Genomic DNA, 18,365 nt, shown 5'->3' with positions numbered 1-18,365 from the left:
TGAGCCCAAGATTATAATTGGTTGGTGCTTGCTTGCTACTGTAGGTTGGGCAGCTAGACTAGCTCCTGCCCTTGGTTCTGGAACTGTTCTGCCTGTCAGTCACACCCAGCCAAAGGTCAGTGGGAACCTACCTGCTTTGTTGAAATGGAAATCAAGAGAGTCCCTGCCCGGCCAGGCGTGCCTCGGGAGGTAGAGTGTGGACCTAGGATCCAGGCGATCGGGGTTCGATTCCTGGTCTGGGCATATGCCTGGGTTGTGGGCTTGATCAGTGACTCTCATCATTGATGTTTCTATCTCTCACCCTCTCCTTTCCTCTCTCTGAAATCAATAAAGATATTAAAAAACAACAAAAAAAAAACAACAACCCTCTGAGAGGCGGGGTGAAGTGCTGTCCCACAGTGGATTGGAATTCAGAAACGACACCACACCACAGATTGAAGCTGCAAACTCAAGATTGATAGAGGGGACTTGCTGCTCATCCTGGGACCACCACCCTGACCTGTTAGATCTTCACTGTTCCCATAGAGGCTGGATCACAAGTAACTTGGTGAACCTTCCTGGTGGTGTGCCAGTGGAATGGATTCTTTATGAGAGAGGTGGGCAGGGATTATTCCAGCAAAAGGTCTTGGCAACGTAAGAGGCAGTGTCAAAGCATTAGTGGTCTCTAACTCCCACATGGAGCCTTCAGTCCCAAGTCACAAAGCCAGAAGGGTGGGACTAGATCTGGGCTGTCTTGAGAAAAAGACTCCTTTCCGCAGGCCAGGTACACCCCTTTGAAACTAGCCAGGCATCCGCCTCCGAGTGCTCTCGGAAGGCTAACAATGTACGGTCACCTTTAATCCTTTCGAAGAGGGAGTTGACGGAGAAGGCAAGCAGGCCCAGAAAGGCAATCACTGGGGATCAGAACCCAGGCCTCAGGCCCTCCCAGAGGGTTCAGCTCCACTGCGGCTCCGCCGCTCCAACCCAGGCCAGGTGAAGGCTCTCCCGCCTCCGGAGGCGGGGCCGGAGGTGACGCCCACCTGAGGCTTCTAGAAAGCAGCGGGGTCCCAGGTGGGGGGCTAAGAGGGGAGGGGCCCGAGCGTATGCGATTGGCGCGCGGGGCGCCGGGGATGGTAAAGGGAGGGGTGGCCAGCCCCGGAGCCAGAGTCCTGTCCCTCCCGCGCGCCCGCCGCCGCCGAGGTTCCCGCGCGGGAGATCCACGCGGGCGTCGGGTGCGGGGCCTCGTTGGCCGACTCCTTGTTTCCCCCGCGGCCCACCATGAACGCCAGCGGCCCGGGCTTCCCGCTTGCCTCGCTCTACGTGGGCGACCTGCACCCCGACGTGACCGAGGCCATGCTCTACGAGAAGTTCTCGCCTGCCGGGCCCATCCTGTCCATCCGCGTGTGCCGCGACGTGGCCACCCGCCGCTCTCTGGGCTACGCCTACATCAACTTCCAGCAGCCGGCCGACGGTGAGCCCGGGCGGGGGCGCGCACCGACGCACGCGGGCCCGCGCCCCCCCCCCCCCCCCCCCCGCTCTTGCGTCTCTGCTCCTGCATCTTCAGTTTTGCAGCCAGGGAAACTGAGGCCAGAGAGGCCCCTGACGTAGGAACTGGCAATTAGTGTGCGCCTACTGTGTGCGCGCCTGGTGCTCCATTTCGCAGAGGGGACATAGTAAGGCTGAGTGGAAACAGCCAAGGGTTTGGGGCCGTGCTGACCTAGGATTAGAAGCCAGCAGCTGTGTGACTTTGAACAAATTACTCAAGCATTCTGAGCTTCAGTTGCCTGTCTGAAAAATGGGGATCGGACCTGCTTGATAGAGTGGTTGGGAGGAGAAAATTTAAGGCACCTGGTGAGGACGATGTGGGAGGTGACGCAGGTAATAAGTGGGGAAGCCAGGAGAGCTGGGCCTGAGGCTCGGGCCTCTCCCGGCTGCTAACATGAGGTCTGCACCAGGCGCCTCCCCCTTGGCGAGCCCTGAAAAGCCACCTCCCCTTTAGGCTCCACAACCCGTTTCTCAGAGCCGATGGGATTGATTAGCGCTTGCCAAATGGATATGCTCACACTTCTGTTGAGAGAGGAGCGTTTAAGAGCATCAAGTTTTGCTCGAGCTCTGCCACTAGGGTGGGAGCTTGAGCAAGAGAGAAATGGGTGGGGGCTAAGGCTTATTCCTCAGTAGCCCTGAAGGAGAACTGCGTCCATGAAGTATCTCCAGTATATTGTAAGGGCTCAATAAGTGGTAACCTAAGAAGAGTAATAGTGACTGTAGGGTTCAGGTGTAAGATTCCAGAAACAACCAAAAGCCTGCGTGGCCAAGTCCAAAAGAGGGCGCCCTTACTCCACATCTCCTAGGTGGATGGGAAGGTTGCCTGAGCTGGGGGTTTGCTGGGGTGGTGCAGCCTGTTTCCCAGCCGGTAACTGAGCTGGATTCCAGGGGGACTTCCCCCTTGGTTCGCTTTCCCCACCCACTGCCATTTCCATCTTCCTCCATGACCTGACCTTTTGGCCAGACTTCATAGATGGGAGAGAAGGGGTTCTGTCCCTGGGTGTTCATTGGCAGGACTAGATGGAAAAACCAGACTTGTTGAAATGTGCTCTGCTGAGTTCTGCACAGTTCCTGTCCATGCCTCTGAAAGTAGAGGAATCCTTGAATCAGGGGACAGCACATTAACTGGGCAGGGGACAGGCTGTAGCGGTCACAGGAGGAAGGGCACAGGCTGCTGTTTTCTGACACTACCATTTGCCAACCACCTGTTTTGTGGCAGGTGCAAAGGACAAGGCACCTCACATACCTTATTTAATTTTTCAGCCTGTCCAACCAACTGGAGGTGGGTGGTATTATCACCTCTTGTTAGGTGTGGAAGGGTGGTCAGTGTCATCCCTACTTTACAAGAAGAGACCCGCTCAAAGAGGTGATGGTCACCTCCCCCAAAACCCTACTACTTGGGATCGAATCTCATCTCTGCTGCTCAGCACCTCTGAGCTTTAATTTCCTTAAACTGCTGCCACCGTTTGTCAGAGGGGTCCTCCTTTACATTTTTATCTACTCGGTGTGCTTTAGAGACCACAGTAAACCTGGCTCTGCCCCTGATCTTTCCCATTTCTGAGCTTCAGTTTTCCCTTCTGTAAGATGGGGGTAGGAATCCATGATCATATGGCTACAGTGAGGAGTTGAATGAAATCCTAAAATGTGGAAGGAGTGACATACACTTTAATTCTTATTCCTCCTGAGCCTTCAGGCTCTTCTCTCCAGTGAGACTCAGAGACTGGCTCTTTTCTTTTTTGTTGGGTTTTTTTGGAAGGGTGCTCCCAATTAAGCATCTGAGGGCTCAGGGAGTCCCCTTAACTTGCTCCTTTCTCTCCTGTCCAGCGGAGCGGGCACTAGACACAATGAACTTTGAGGTTATCAAAGGCCAGCCCATTCGCATCATGTGGTCCCAGCGAGACCCAGGACTTCGCAAGTCGGGTGTGGGCAACATCTTCATCAAGAACCTGGAAGAGTCCATTGACAACAAGGCCTTATATGACACCTTCTCCACCTTTGGGAACATCCTGTCTTGCAAGGTGGGTGTGCTTCTTGAGAGGGTCTGGGTCAAGTACCTGTGCGGTAGAGGGATTCCAAGCAGCACCTCATTTTACAGTATATAAGGTCTTTTCAGTTAAGCTCCAGGTTCAGCAAGCACCTGAATGGTGGTAGTTCTTTCAGTTTCATCTTCATAGACCTATCAGAGGCCACCTGTGTTTCAATCTGGTCTTGCTGTGTCAAGAGTACTATCAACAACCATTCCTTAGCTTACAATTTTACAGCTGGTGATTTGGGCTGAGTTCAGCTGGACAGGTCTTCTGGTCTCGGCTGGGCTCCTTCATGTGCCCACAGAGAGCTGGATGGCTCTGCTTCTAGGTAGTGGTTGGCTGTCAGCTGGAACATCTCAGCTTTTCTCCCTATGGTCTTTCATTCTCCAGAAGGCTAGCCCAGGCTATCCTCGTGGCAATGGCAGGGCCCCTGGAGACAGTGGAAGCTCACCAGGCCTCTTGAAATCTAAGCTCGGAACTGGCACACAGTCACTCCCGCTGCATTTTATTTGCCAAAGCAAGTCACAAAACCAGCCCCAATTCAGGGTGAGAGGATAATAGAAATTATAGGACAAAGGCCATGGATATAGGAAGGTCGTTAATTGAGGCCATCATGGCAATCAATGGCAACACCTTGTTTTTAAGATTTCTCTTATAATAGAGTGATCTTGTTTTTATTCACCTTTGGATCCCAGTACCTAGAATTACATGCAGCACATAGTAGGTGCTCAATAAATATTTAGTCCTGTTTTCCCCAGTCAGTCAGCTGGGGCTTAGAGGTTAAGAATTGCCTGAATGAGTTCTTAAGGCAACTATAACGAGATAAGTATGTGATGTCTTAGCAGGTGCTTGCCCCAAGGCAGAGACCCATTCAACATGATTGAATCTGAATGGGAAAGCTGGGCTTGAGTTGAAAGTGGGGGGGACCCTATTCGGGGCTGGAGAGTGGAGGAGGGTGTGTTGGACTTAGATTTGGAAACGATACTAGTGCAGGGCCAATTGAAGAGCCTCAAATGCCAAGTAGATCTAGTTCTGTGGACAGTAGGAGCTATTGGAGATGAGGTCCCAATGGGACACAGTCAAAGTTCCATTTTAGAGAAAGCATCCCAGTGGTCAGCATGGAAGCTGGGTTGGGAGGCTGGGGTAGTCATCTAGGCAGAAAAATGACACTTAGCTGAGCTGGGGCACTGGCTGCAGGAGTGGGTGGAGCCAGGGACACCTTGAAATGGGCGATAGTGGTCTTCGTGCACATTCAGCCAGAGGGATGGGAACTACGTGACCTGAAAATTTTTCCCATGATCAAGCTCTGTTCTTCTCATTTGAGTCAGGAGGCTTACAAAATGGGGGTAGGATGTTTGTGGGCCTTTTACAAGATTAAAACAAGGTTGTTGTTGAGACAGTACATGAATTGGTGAAGTTTAAACAATGTGGAAAGGAATGAAGTAGAAAAGAAGACTCCATCCCTTTCAACCCTAGTCCCCAAAATAATCATTGTTAACAGTTTTGTGTGTTTCTGTTTAAAATTTTCCCATGCGTATATGCCCACTTTAACCCAACTGGGCTTGATTTTTTTTTTTCCGTTTAATGATATACCCTCGACATCATTCAGTGTCAGCCATATAATCTACCATGTTCTCTTCAGCTGCACTCATAGAGTCAACCAGTACAAATGTACTGTGACTTACTTGACCAGTCTCCTCTTGGCAGATATTCAGGTTGTTTCTAATTTGCTGTTAGAAACAAGGATGTGGGAATAGGGGTTTGAAACCAACGTTCTTGCCCATCGCCTTAGGAAGATAATTAAAAACTTGTCTGTGGTATAGAAGACCTATGTTCAATCTGAGGACTCTATCCCTCCTTACTGTGTGACCTTAGCAAGTGGATCAACCTCTCTGAGCTTTAGTTTCCCATCTCTGAAGTGGAGCTGTTGTGTGACAGGATTGTCTGTCGCAGTCACAGAGCGAGTACTCAGATATTAGTTATCTTCTTGCCATTCTGTTCTACCTGAACCCTGTTTTGGATGTCTCCTTGTCCCTTGACCTTTTTCTCTGTGGCCCAGGTGGTGTGTGACGATCACGGCTCCCGAGGCTTTGGCTTTGTCCATTTTGAGACCCGTGAGGCTGCACAGCAGGCCATCAGCACCATGAATGGGATGCTGCTGAATGACCGCAAAGTGTGAGTGGCAGGGCTTGGGGGTGGGCCAGAGCTGAAGGGACAGAATCATGGCATCACCAGCTGGAGACCCATGCTACCCTCCCCCATCTAATGGGCACCAGGCACTGAGCAGCAGCCAGTATTCTTCCTGGCAGTGTGACCTCAGAAGAGTGGCTTAATCTCTCAGGGACTCGCTTTCCTTAAGTACAAATGGGACTGCTGTTATGCTTAGAGGATTGTTCTGAATAGTAAAGTGATGATTCTGAAGTTCTAGCAGGAACAGCTAATGGCCACATCATCAGTGACTCGGCCTTCTCAGCATGCCTGTGAATTTTTTTCTTAAGCCTTTTGTGTTCTTTCATGGGATCTTTGGAAGGGAGGGAAAGTAGGCATGTGCTTAGCTCGCCATCTTCATACATTTCAGTTTGGCATCATCCCCACTTCACAGATGGTAAAATTGAGATGCAGGTGCTGGAGAGAATCTGCTCTGGTAGTGCCCCTCCCCCAGTTTTTCTTCTGCCCATCTGATGGCTCAGCCCCATGCCCAACACTGGACTGGTGGAGATGCGCTGAGAATCATTCTGTCCAGGGTTTCCCAGGGGAGGCTCTCGTCAACAAAACTGAACAATGGTGGGCTTTTCCCAGAAGAACGTTATCTTTGTTGGCTACCATTTATCCAACTTTACCTTTGCCACTCAGTTTTCTCCAATTTTTAGTGCCAGCTAAAACTTGTTTGTGCTAAACATGCTATAGATACTATCAAATTTTCTTATGCTTGGTTTTTGGTTTTTCTTTTTTTCTTTTTTAAATCTTTATTGATTTAAGAGATAGGAAAGGAGAGGGAGAGAGAGAAATAGAAACATCAATGATGAGAGAGTCATTGATCGAGCCCGCAACCCGGGCATGTGCCCTGACCGGGAATCGAACCCCAATCGCCTGGATCCCAGGTTGATGCTCAACCGCTGAGCCATGCCCGGCTGGGCTGGTTTTTCTTTTTCTTAAAGAATATGTTTTTATTGATTTTGAGAGAGTAAGGGAGAGAGAGATAAACATTGATCGGCTGCCTGCTGCATGCCCCCTACTGGGGATCGAGCCTGAAACCCGGGGATGTGCCCTGACCGGGAATTGAACCCGTGACCTCTTGGTGCATGGGACAATGCTCAACCAACTGAGCCACACTGGCCAGGGTGGTGGTTGTTTGTTTTCTTAATCTACAACACTTTACTAGATGTGTTGACATGAACTTGGAGATTACAGTTTTTAAAGTTAATGTATTTAAATGACTTAAGTCCCCCCATAACAACACCAGCATGGATTGTGTCTGGTTCTCCCACTGCAGTTTCCCCAGTGTACCCAGTACATGGTAAATGAATGAGCAAATCCCTGTGGCGTGAGGGTGATCAGGAATGAACACCGAGACTCGGAGAGATTAAGGAACTTGCGCAGGGTCCCACAGCTAGGCAGCTGCAGACTGAGATTCAAGCGTGGCTCCCAAGCTCATGCTCTTATCTCCTGTGCACTCAGCTGCCTGATGTCTGGTAGGACTTCCCTGTGCATTTGCCACAAGAACTAAGTCCTCTTAACCTTACGCTGGAACAGAGAATCTTTGCTGCAGAAGGAGGTCGGGCCTTGGATAGATTCCGTCTCAGCAGTATTGCCCTGCCCAGTGTCCTGGCGAGGGAATCCGAGGCCAGAGGCTGGTAGCAGCTGGCTCCCAATGACCCAGGGTTGCTGGATGGGCTGGGACCGAGATGGGTGCGGCTGGCGGCTGGTGGCTGGCAGCTGCCGACCCTGTCGGTGTGTCCACAGCTTCGTTAGCCACTTCAAGTCCCGACAGGAGCGGGAGGCTGAGCTGGGCGCTCGGGCCGTGGAGTTCACCAACATCTATGTGAAGAACCTCCAAGTGGACGTGGACGAGCAGGGCCTGGAGGAGCTCTTTGCTCAGTTTGGTGAGTATGTTTCCCAAGGGGGTTTGGGGTCACTTTCTCTTCTGCTCCCTAGTCAGGCTGAGAGGAGGGGTCTTCCTGGAGCTTCCTGAGGACTTGTGGGAGGAAAGGGGGAACACCTTAGGGCTTCCCAGACTCCCCTTTGAGCCAGGTTGGTCCTTCCCAGGGAAGATGCTGAGTGTGAAGGTGATGAGGGATGACAGCGGCCACTCCCGAGGCTTTGGCTTTGTCAACTTTGAAAAGCATGAGGAAGCCCAGAAGGTAGGATCCTGCCTCCCCCTGGTCCTGTTTCATGGAGGAGGTGCTGAGCCAGGGCTAGGAAGATGGGAGATCAGGAGCAGAGGGCTCCAGCTGTCCGTGGAAGGAAAGGAAGTCCCTCCTCAGCCCCGGTGACATGAGCCAGGGCCCTTGCTGCCTGTGCAGAAGGCAGAAGGCTTCACCCTCTTTCGGGAGCTTCCCAGCCATGAGCTGGTGTATTTTCATAGACTCCTGCCACACAGGAGCCAGAAGGGGCCTTCGAAATAGCCACTGCCCTCTTCTTGAATTGAGGCCAGGGAGGGGAAGTGCCATGCTTTTTCTAGCTTCCAGGCCTTTGCAAATGCTGTTTCTAGCACTTCCCTTTTCCTACTCTTTAGATCAATGCTGTTCAATAAAAATGTAATGTGAGACACACGTGCAATTTAAAATTTTCCAGTAGATAAAAAAATAAAATTTCCAGTAGCCACATTAAAAATGGTAAAAAAAGAAGCTATGAAATTGATTGTAATAATGTATTTTATTCAATGTAACATTCAAATTATCACCACTTCAATGAGTATTTAATACAAAATTTGAGATTTTTACATTTCCTTTTTTTGCACTTAATTCTTTGAAATCTGGTACCTACAGCACAATTCAGACGAGCCATGTCTCAAGTGCTTAGTAGCCGCATGTGGCTAGTGACTACCATATTGGACAGCATAGCTTTAGGCTGTTTAGTGCCTGTCCTTTGCGTCCCAGCTTATTCTTTCCCTCCTTCAGGAAGCTGCCTCTTCCTGACTTCACTTACTTGTGATACCTTCTGTCTCTCTCCGCCATTAGCACAGATCTCCATGAACAGAACTGAGGGTAGGGGCTGGGTCTCGCTTCACCATTAAATCTCTAGTATTGTACCTGCCAGTAGGTACCAGATACATATTTGCTGAGCAAATGAATGGTACAAGGTCGCACAATGACAAAACTGGAATAACAACGTTATATTTGGCCTCTGACCACAAAGCTCTCTCCATGGCTGCTGCCCATTTAAGATCACTGGACATGGAAGAGCTCAGCTCCTGGTGGATTCTGTCTGGAGACCTGGAACCTGGTGCCACCTCAACAGCAGCCTCTTCTGACTTAGCACAGGCCAGGCACTGTGCTAGGGGCTTTGCATACATTCTCAACTCTCCCCTCACTAATGTGGGCTCTTCTGTTATTAGGTTCTCTGGGTTTAGTAAGAGTGATCACTGGGATTCGAACCAACTCTTTCTGACTCTGAAGTTTTGTTCTTAAGTAAATGTCTCCTTTGAAAGGTAACTTCTTGTGTGTCCTTGGACAATCCCACCCTCTCTCTAGGTTTTGGTTTCTCCCACTGTAAAAGGTTGTACAAGTGGGAGTAGATGAATGAAGCTGCAGGGGTCCATTAACTCCAAGGTCTTAGAGACTTTGGTAATGACTTTTAAGACTACTGTAGAACAGGCAATTCCTGGGTCCATAAGGTATATTTACATCTGTTTGCATATTTAGGCAGGAAAGCAAAAGTCATCATTATGTGAAAGTATTTACTAATGAAGTGACCACTGAAAAAGTCCGTTCCCTTCGACATTTCTCTTCACTAGCACCGTTACCTAATCCTAACTATTGAGTCGGTACACACATAGGTCTGCCTTTTGCTGGTTTTTGCAGATAAGTTGATACAAATTCAGTTCTGTATAAATGGATCGCAGAGAGAAGCTGCACATTTCACAGAAGATGTAGGATTTTGTGTAATCAAAGCCACAAGTTAGGGTCTGGCAGGCTTAGGCCAGTTAACTGAAGAAAAGCGAAATCAACAAGGGTTGAGACACCAGTGTTTCTAGAATGAAAGTTCTCATAATTAGCCTGAGGATTCTTTGTGCTGTGACATCCAACATGAAGTAAAGGATATTTATTATGCTGTCGTGCCATTTTGAAAGAATTACACTTGCCGCTTTGTTAAAAAATCAGTGTGTCGTTAGAAACTGATCATCAAATATGGGAAACTGCAGATTTCCATTTCCCTTTTTAAAAGAGTCAGAAGCAAGTTTTTAAAAAATCTGCAGTTTACTCTGAAATTTTGTCCCATGTTTTTAAAAAGTGGATGACCTTTATCCTGGCACTAATTATTCTCAGCTAACAGGCCGGGAGGTGGCGCTGGGGGCCACAGCTAAGGCCTGGGCCCCGGGGGGGGGGGGGGCGGCTGCCAAGCACACTGGCCTTCCCTGCAGGCCGTGATGGACATGAATGGGAAGGAGGTGAGGGGGCGGCTGCTCTACGTGGGCCGGGCCCAGAAGCGGGCCGAGCGGCACAATGAGCTAAAGCGAAGGTTCCAGCAGGTGAAGCAGGTGAAGCAGGACCGGCTGAACCATTACCAGGTGAGGGTCACCTGGCTGCTTCTGTGCGTGGAGGGCCCTGAATGTGACTCCTTCCTCTCGCAGTCCCACGTCTGGGACCATGGCTTTGGGGTTGTGGGGGCTCCAGCTTCCAGGCAATGGGCATGCTGAGTGACTGTGGGGGTGCATGGGTGCTGTGCTGTGCGAGGCTGGGAACAGGAGGCTTGGTGACCGGGGCTTCCACTGCCCATGACAGCCCCACCCCACAAGTCTGTTGGGAGCTTGGAGGGGAAGGTATATCGAGCAGTGGCCTTTCCTTCCAGGGCGTGAACCTGTATGTGAAGAACCTGGATGACTCCATTGACAATGAGAAACTGAGGAAAGAGTTCTCTCCCTACGGAGTGATCACCAGTGCCAAGGTGAGGGCTGTGGGTGCCTACAGTGGGCAGATAGCCTCCCCCTCCCACCCTCTCACTGCCCACACACCCCTCCTTCCTCCCACAGCTTCCAGGGAGTTGGTGTTGAGCTACACCTTTTGGATTTGGGGGCTATGTCTGACCCCATTGGAGCTTGTCTGGGTTGGAGAAGAAGAGGGTAGAAATCCAGTTCCAGTCACACAGCTGGTCTTACTGAGGCTCACTGTAACCTTGGTTAATTCAGTAAGCATTTATTGAGTGCCTACTGTATGCCAGATTCCAAAAATTCTTGTCTTAGCATTTCCATTGACTTTTGTTGTCTAGCCTTGGCTGGTGACATACCCCTTCTGGGCCTCAGTTTCTTCATCTTAAAAATGAGAGGGCTGGGCTATATCATTCTTCATTTATTCTTCCCCATTTATTAAGCCCTCTTAGCACCTGAGGTGTGACGATTGGTTGGTCTATTCAGTAGCTCTGTGACTTGAGCAAATGTCTTCTGAGCCTCATCTATAAGATGAGGGAGTTGGGCTTGCTGGATGGTTCTCAGCCCTGACTTCTCATTAAAATCCCCTAGGGAGCTCCTAAATACAAACACCTGAGTCAGAGAAGTTGCATGTAGACCTCTAAGGGTTAGGGATGGGGCTTTTTTTTTTAAAAGCTCCCCAGATGATTTTAAGGTGGCCCAGTGTTCGTTCATTCCATACTTAAACACTTGCTGTTTTACCAGGCCCTGTGGGAAGCATACAGGCACAAATCCTTGTCCTTGAGTAACTTATAGTCTAGTGGGGAAATCAGATGCATCACTAACTCAAATCTATTATAAGGCATGTGCTAGGTGGGGGGTGAAGTATGGGAGACGGAGCTGTGGCAGCTCAGTGAAACAGGCAGGAGGGCTTTCTGTAAGAAGTGGCAGTGGCAGTGGGGTTTGACTTGGCTGTGAAGAGGTAGGAAGCTGCAGGTGGGAATGAGGAACTTTCCAAAGAGAGAGGTGTGGGTAATGAGACTAGGACCTGCACATGAGTTGTGATGGCTGTGTTCTTAGGAAGTGGTCTAGAAGTTCTTTTGCCTGTTAAATCTAACTAAATGTCCTTCAGAGATGCTGGTATTTGGGGAAAAGGTTCTAACAATATTTTAGTTGAGCTTTTGGAAGAAAATGTGACAGAATGCCCTGGGACATGTAAATTAAGCAACAGGAAATTTGATTAAACATCATAAGAAGTTGTGGGCCCTCTTTTCTGGCAAATGCATACTTGCTGTAGTATTGTGGTTGAAAGGTGGGATGCTAAAGTTAATCCGAAGTAGGTCTAAATCCCAGTCGTACCATTAACTAGCTGAATAACCTGAAGGAAGTGACTTTGCCTTTTGGACTCTGTTTGCCCATCTGTAAAATAGGAACAACATTCCCTGCTTTTATAGGTTTCCTGAGAACTAAAAAGCCTACATATAGAGCAGCTGCCCACAATAGTGAAATCATGATCTGATTACACACATTGCATATAATTTCAGGAGATCACCCACTTCCTTGAGGACTCCTTAAATGAAAGGAATTGTAAAAATCTGGATTGATTAGAGTTGAGGCACACCTATCTTGTGAATTGATTTTGTATAATTTATATTCTTTATATAATTTATTTTCTCATATAAAATAGTGATTATGAAAATTAAATGAGTTAATGTATATAAGTTCTTACAACACTATGAAGTTCATTGTAAGCTTTGCATAAGTGTTAGTTGTACTAATTTTATTATTATTTTTTTACTATTTAAGATCTTATTAGCTTGTTAAGACATTATTTTTGTGCCAAGAAAATTTGGCTGTCTGATGGAGCCTATAGACCCCTTCTGAAAATAGTTTTAAATGCATAAAGGAATATTCATAGGATTACAAAAACAACTATATTGAAATAATTATCAGAGTACTAAAGTGACAGCAGTATGTGCTGCTTTTTTTCAAAAAATGTTTTTATTGATTTCAGAGAGAGGATGAGAGAGAGAGAGAGAAACATCAATGATGAGAGCCCTTGACTGGCTGCCTCCTGCATGCACCCTACTGGGATCAAGCCTGCAACCCGGGCATGTGCCCTGAACGGGAATCGATGCTCAACCACTGAGCGGCGCTGGCCGGGTTGTATGTGCTTCTTTATTAATGCATCAAACTATAAGATCTAGTGAAATAGCCATTAACATAAAGGATATTTTGAGATCAGCAATAATGAATGTGATATGAAAATATTTTCTCTTCCCAACAAAGTCACAAGCACAGCTAATACTATGATATTTTTTGTTGGCCACATTCAAAATAGAAGGAAATGCTAATAAGAAAATACTCATGCCATTTTTTCCCCCATCTGAGTTAATTCCATCCACTGACTTCCTGTGGATCTGTGAACTCTCAGGTTAAGGCCTCTGTACTATTGGGTAGAAAATCACCAAACAGAGCATGGGCTCTAACAGAGCAGATTAAAAAATTATCTCAGCTCTATTGCTCATGGAATAGGTAAGCTGGGCCAGTGTCTTGACCCTAAAAAAGATTAAGAACCCTAAATGTAATGTGGATTGGATACTGGAAGAGAAAAAGAATATTAGTAGTAAAACTGGTGAGATCCAAATGAAACATCCGTTTAGTTAATAGCATTGTAGCTAACATTGTGGTTGATAGTATTGTGCCAATGTTACTATGGTAGTTTTGATAAATGTACCATTGGGGGCAAGCTCAGTGAAAGATATACAGCAACTCTGTACTATTTTTGAGACTTTTTTTATAAATCTAAAGATATTCCAAAATAAAAAGGTTATTTTAATTAAGAGACAAAGAACCTCATCCCTAGACTTTGAAAGAACTTGGCTTGGGGCCTTGCGGAGACAGTGGGGGTTTACCAGATGGTGCATTGGGGTGGAGTCCTGGCTGATGTGTGACTCACTGGCTGGGTAACCAGTGGACAAGTCACTCTTTTTTGCTTTTAATGGTAAAAAGGACTTTTATTTCTAATTTTTAAAAAAATTAACATATTCAAGCACCAAAAATAGAAATTAAAATTATTTTCATGTTCCCTACAAATCTCTTTATTGGAGTCTCTGGAAAATATACCCATTAAGAGCATCCTTTTGATGTACATAATTCACAAACGAAGTAGAGAGTTGTATGAGTAGTTTAATAAAACCCAGAAAGTGGTTGAAATGCAGATTGTTTTCATCATAGTGACCTCAACTGCAGTGTTACCTGCCCTATTCTTAGGTTCTTAGCTAACCCTAGACTATCATCTCACTTCATTATAGCCCCTCTGAGGACGGTATATACATTTAATTAAGCCAGCTTCCCCGCACAGCCTAAGAACATCTTTTCAGAAAGAAAACTGATACAGAGAAATATATTCTGAAATGTAGCACTTCTCCCTAACTCTGGAGAGTGGTCTGTGAAACCTGAGCAGCCCTCAGTTAGCAAATGGACCGGTCTCAGACCTGTCACTCTTGAGCCCCACTTTCCTCACCTATAAAGTGAGAGTCACAGTGAAGTGAGGAGTGGCAAGTACCTGGCATGCGGTGGGCCTCAGTGGATGCGGGGTGACAGGACAGCCCCGAGAGCAAGTTTCTGCTGGGCCTGCTCAGGGCCAGGCTGGGCCCCAGGGGAGGAGGGGGACGGGCCCCAGGAGTCTTCTTTCCCCTCCCCCAGCAGCCCTTGTCTTGTCTTGCTTTTAGGTGATGACAGAGGGTGGCCACAGCAAAGGGTTTGGCTTTGTGTGTTTTTCCTCTCCAGAAGAGGCAACGAAGGCCGTGACAGAGATGAACGGGTGCATCCTGGGCACCAAGCCGCTGTACGTGGCGCTGGCCCAGAGCAAAGAGGAGCGGAAGGCCATCTTGACCAACCAGTTCATGCAGCAGCGCCTCTCTGCCATGCGGGCCCTAGGTGGCCCCCTCCTGGGCTCCTTCCAGCAGCCCACCAGCTACTTTCTGCCCACCCTGCCCCAGGTGAGGGCCTGCCTGCAACCCTGACAGCCAGGCAGAGAAGGAAGAGAGCTTCACAGGCAGAATAGGTTCCCAACCTGCTGCCGCCAGACACAGCGGGTCGTTCTAACTCCGTCTCTAAAAGGGCTGATAGTGTCGCTGTCACACAGCGCCTCCCAATCGGAGAGAGATTTGTGAATGTTATGCTATAAAAGATTCTTTGGTCAAATTTAGTTTGGGAACTATTGCAGTAAACAAAGGAAGCTTAGGCTTCTCTACCACATATGTTGTTCTACCCTAACATGCCAGTATGCATTCTGACTTTCCCAAACTGGCACAGTAGGGAGCACTCCCCAAACTTAAGTGGTCATTTTTGCAGGGTGCCTGCTACCATCTCTGAGGGACGCAGTTTGGGAAAGGAGCTCATGTGATCCAGAGGAAGTAAAAGGATGTTATCCATTAAGGGCTACTAGGGTGGGGACATTCCTGCTCCTGTTAGCAACTGCTTAAGCTGGCACAAGTTTCTGCAGGACGTGTCACCATTTTATCCAGGTCCTTGGGCTAGTGGCTCCAATAATAGGGGCAAGGATTGGACCTGAGATCTTGCCCTGAAGGACTGAGGGATAATGGATGCCCTGAAATGGGAAGCAGGCCTCCCCCCAGCTTTGTGGGTCTTTACTAACCAGGACCCTGGAGGGGACAGTGGACCTGGGGTGGTGTCCCCGAGATGATGCAGTTTCTCACTTCCCCTGCTGCAATCCCCTCTCTCTGGTCTTCTTCTCCCACACAGCCTCCAGCCCAGGCTGCGTACTATGGCTCTGGCCCACCTGTCCAGCCTGCCCCCAGGTGGACGGCCCAGCCACCTAGATCCTCGAGTGAGTGACCCAGCCCCTTCCACCCATGAGTGTGGGCCCTGTGGGGTAGTGTGTAACAGTGGTTAAAGAACACAAGCTTTGGGGTCAAGCCTGGCTCTGTCGCTTCCTGAGGTGTTAATTTGGGTGGGTAACTTCCTCTCTGAGCCTCAGTTTCCTCTTCTGAATGTGGATCTGAATGAGATGTGTAAGCGCATCAAAATTCTTGCCAAGCTGGGAAAATGAAACTCCTTTGACTGTGTTGCTGATGAATGGCCCTTCTCTAAGAGCGAAGGTCACCTGACTTGAAACTGTCTGGGGGGGGAACGAAGGTGTCTGATCATGACGCCTGTGCCTCTTAGGGCTCTGGGGAGATGTGAGTTGGTTTGTAATAGTTAATTCCCACACTCCCTGGAGTTCCAGGTCTGTCTGTCGAGGTGAATTCACTCATCCTTCTGCTGTGAATGTTCTGGTTCCCCTCCCTCACCTTGGGACCGTCAGGGTGTTGTGTGCCACTCTGATTAACATCCCCTTCCCGCCAACCTCTCTCTCTCCATGTGCTCTGTACCACAAGCCACCTACTCTCCAGCTGCCTCAGAGGTCTGGCCACCGGCCATGTCTCGGTGCTCCCCAGCCTACGTCAGCAATGTCAGGAAGGCCTCCACCCAGGTGCCACACCAGATGCCCCACACCCAAAGAGTGGGTGAGTGTAGGCAGGGCCAGGAGGAATGGACGTGCAAGGGGGCTGAGGCAGGGGCTTGGTGCTGGGTGGGCACTCGCGGGGAGTCCGAACCAGCCTCCACGGCGGCCTTGCCATTCACCCTCTTGAATGGAGAGCAGGGCTTACTTTAGAGGCTGTGTAGCACAGTAGTTAGTGTGGGCTCCAGAGTCTTGCAGGCCCAGTTCCTGGGGTTAACTTACTCTGTGGCCTTGTTAACTACTGTTAATCAGATCACCTCATCTTTAAAATGGGGATGGAAAGTTTTCCTGTTTCATTGTGTGTGAATTGAGATCATGCGCACAGGGGCTGAGCACTGGATCTGAGCTTTGTATGTTCACAGCAACAGCTGTGAACAAGGGTGTAGATTGTGACTGTAGGCAAGCACGTGTGGCAGCTCCTTCTGCATCTGTGTGCTGGCGCCATACTCAGTGCTGGGGGTTCTATGTGAATGCTCGTCTCCAGGCTTTATCACGTTGCTGCCAGGCCCTAATGCCCCTGCTTATTTCTTACAGCCAACATTGGTACCCAGACCACTGGCCCTGATGAGGCAGGATGCCTTACGCCAAGCGGGCCTCTCCTGATACAGAGATATTCCTTGGGAGTGCCCAACACGCATGCGGTAAGGCTGGCCCAGCTGCCGTCTTAGTCCATGCTCTGGGGAACCTGCTAGAACCCTTGGCTAAGGCATTGGCCCTCTCTGGGCCTTGGTTTTCTTCCTTTTCTTAGCTTGTAAACTTTCTTTTATTAACATGTACAATCAAAAAGAGATCACCCTTACTAACAGGAGGAGGAGAAGCGCCAGGACCACGTTTTATTAGTCACGATTTGCTTTGCCTGGGTTATTACTAAAATTAATTTGGATTTCCTTAACATTTATGTGTTAAGCAGCAAGGATGTGATTAATCCGCAGAACAGAACTGGAAATATCTACTGTCATTAAGTTTAAAGGCTGTGTATTTATCTCCCTGCACCCCCCTCCCTCCAAAAAGTTTCAAACTCAGCATTTTCATCTCTTGCCCAGAATTTCACTGTGTATACTTTGAACTATTTGTTGCAAAATGAACAAGAGTAGTCTTTAAAGAGCAAAATGCTTTTGAATTTATCAAGATGTGAAAGGGTCAGAAGTCTATTGGAAATATGACCATAAAAGCTACTTGATCAAAAGTGCTTTGTTTGGCACAGAGTCATTAGTAAGGTGTGGGTTCCTTTGGCAGCATGCATCACGGGCCTTTAGAGGTTCCAAGCACTGTGGAAAACATCTACATTAGAGTGTAACTTTGTCGTCTAGTCCACCGTGCCCTTGTTGGGGTCTTTGTCCCACCCGATCGTCCATGCCTTGTCCCCTGCTCCCCTCTTCCAGAGCCTTCCTGGAGGCCTGTGCTCACCTGACAGGGTTAAGTGTTTGGAGGCTTTGCCCGTCCGTGGTGGTTAAGGGATGTGTCCCTGGCACCATGTGCAGGTCGAGGAGCCTGCTGTGTGCATCCCTGGACAGGAGCCGCTGACCGCGTCCATGCTGGCCGCAGCACCACCGTACAAGCAAAAGCAGATGATTGGTGAGTAGCTGGTTCCCCGGCTCTGGAGCAGGAAGAGGGGGCTGGGACATGGCTAGCCTGGTGGAAAACGCCTAGTGGAAGTGAGACATGAGGACAGCATCCAGCTTTGCCGCTGACCAACCTGCTGGGTGACCTTGCCCCAGTTGCCTCTGTAATCTAGGCCCTGTTCTCTCATCTTAAAATACTGGTCAGACCAGATGTTCCCAAGGTTTCTTCAGCTCAGCTGTTTTTGACTTTGATTTAGGCTGGGAGAGACCCCAGATATGGGTAGATTAGGGGCCAGGAGGAGGAGTATGGTTTTGCGTTTTGGCTGGGACATGGCCCCTAGGTGGGTGTTGCGGTTCCTGACATCTTCCCTTAATGGGAAGAAGCTGTCACCACATTTCATCAGCTTCCCCAGTGGAGCCCATTGCAGGGGGGTGGGAAATAAATACATTGGGGGGAAAAATGCTGTTCTCCACTGGACCCTGAATTCCTGTGCAATTCAGCCCATGTCTGTGACAGGCCCTGCCACTAACTGTTGAACGAATGAACAAGGTTGCTAGTGGTTGGCAGGTTCTTTTCTTTAAGGCCACCAAGATCTCCTGACCCTTCTCTGTAGGCCCCCACTGCCACCACCCCATTGTTTCCTCAGCTCACTTGG

At 48.8% G+C, this 18,365-nt stretch overlaps 1 protein-coding gene across 1 annotated transcript in view; it reads left to right on the top strand.

Moving 5' to 3' along the window:
- Positions 1–1,257: 1,257 nt before the first annotated feature.
- Positions 1,258–18,365, top strand: part of PABPC1L (poly(A) binding protein cytoplasmic 1 like) — a gene marked incomplete at its 5' end in the record, with an annotated part of 19,088 nt that continues 1,980 nt past the window's right edge. The window contains 12 exons of the mRNA XM_081149452.1: positions 1,258–1,450; positions 3,349–3,542; positions 5,611–5,726; positions 7,515–7,705; positions 7,818–7,912; positions 10,135–10,281; positions 10,563–10,658; positions 14,352–14,621; positions 15,388–15,472; positions 16,023–16,151; positions 16,682–16,788; positions 17,629–17,722. Of these exons, the coding sequence (XP_081005578.1) occupies positions 1,258–1,450; positions 3,349–3,542; positions 5,611–5,726; positions 7,515–7,705; positions 7,818–7,912; positions 10,135–10,281; positions 10,563–10,658; positions 14,352–14,621; positions 15,388–15,472; positions 16,023–16,151; positions 16,682–16,788; positions 17,629–17,722 (1,717 nt within the window). The remainder of the gene's footprint in view (positions 1,451–3,348; positions 3,543–5,610; positions 5,727–7,514; positions 7,706–7,817; positions 7,913–10,134; positions 10,282–10,562; positions 10,659–14,351; positions 14,622–15,387; positions 15,473–16,022; positions 16,152–16,681; positions 16,789–17,628; positions 17,723–18,365) is intronic.

This window comes from Miniopterus schreibersii (assembly GCF_964146895.1).
Source record: "Miniopterus schreibersii genome assembly, chromosome: 10".
Lineage (NCBI taxonomy): Eukaryota > Metazoa > Chordata > Mammalia > Chiroptera > Miniopteridae > Miniopterus > Miniopterus schreibersii.
This window is presented reverse-complemented; position numbering and strand designations above follow the sequence as displayed.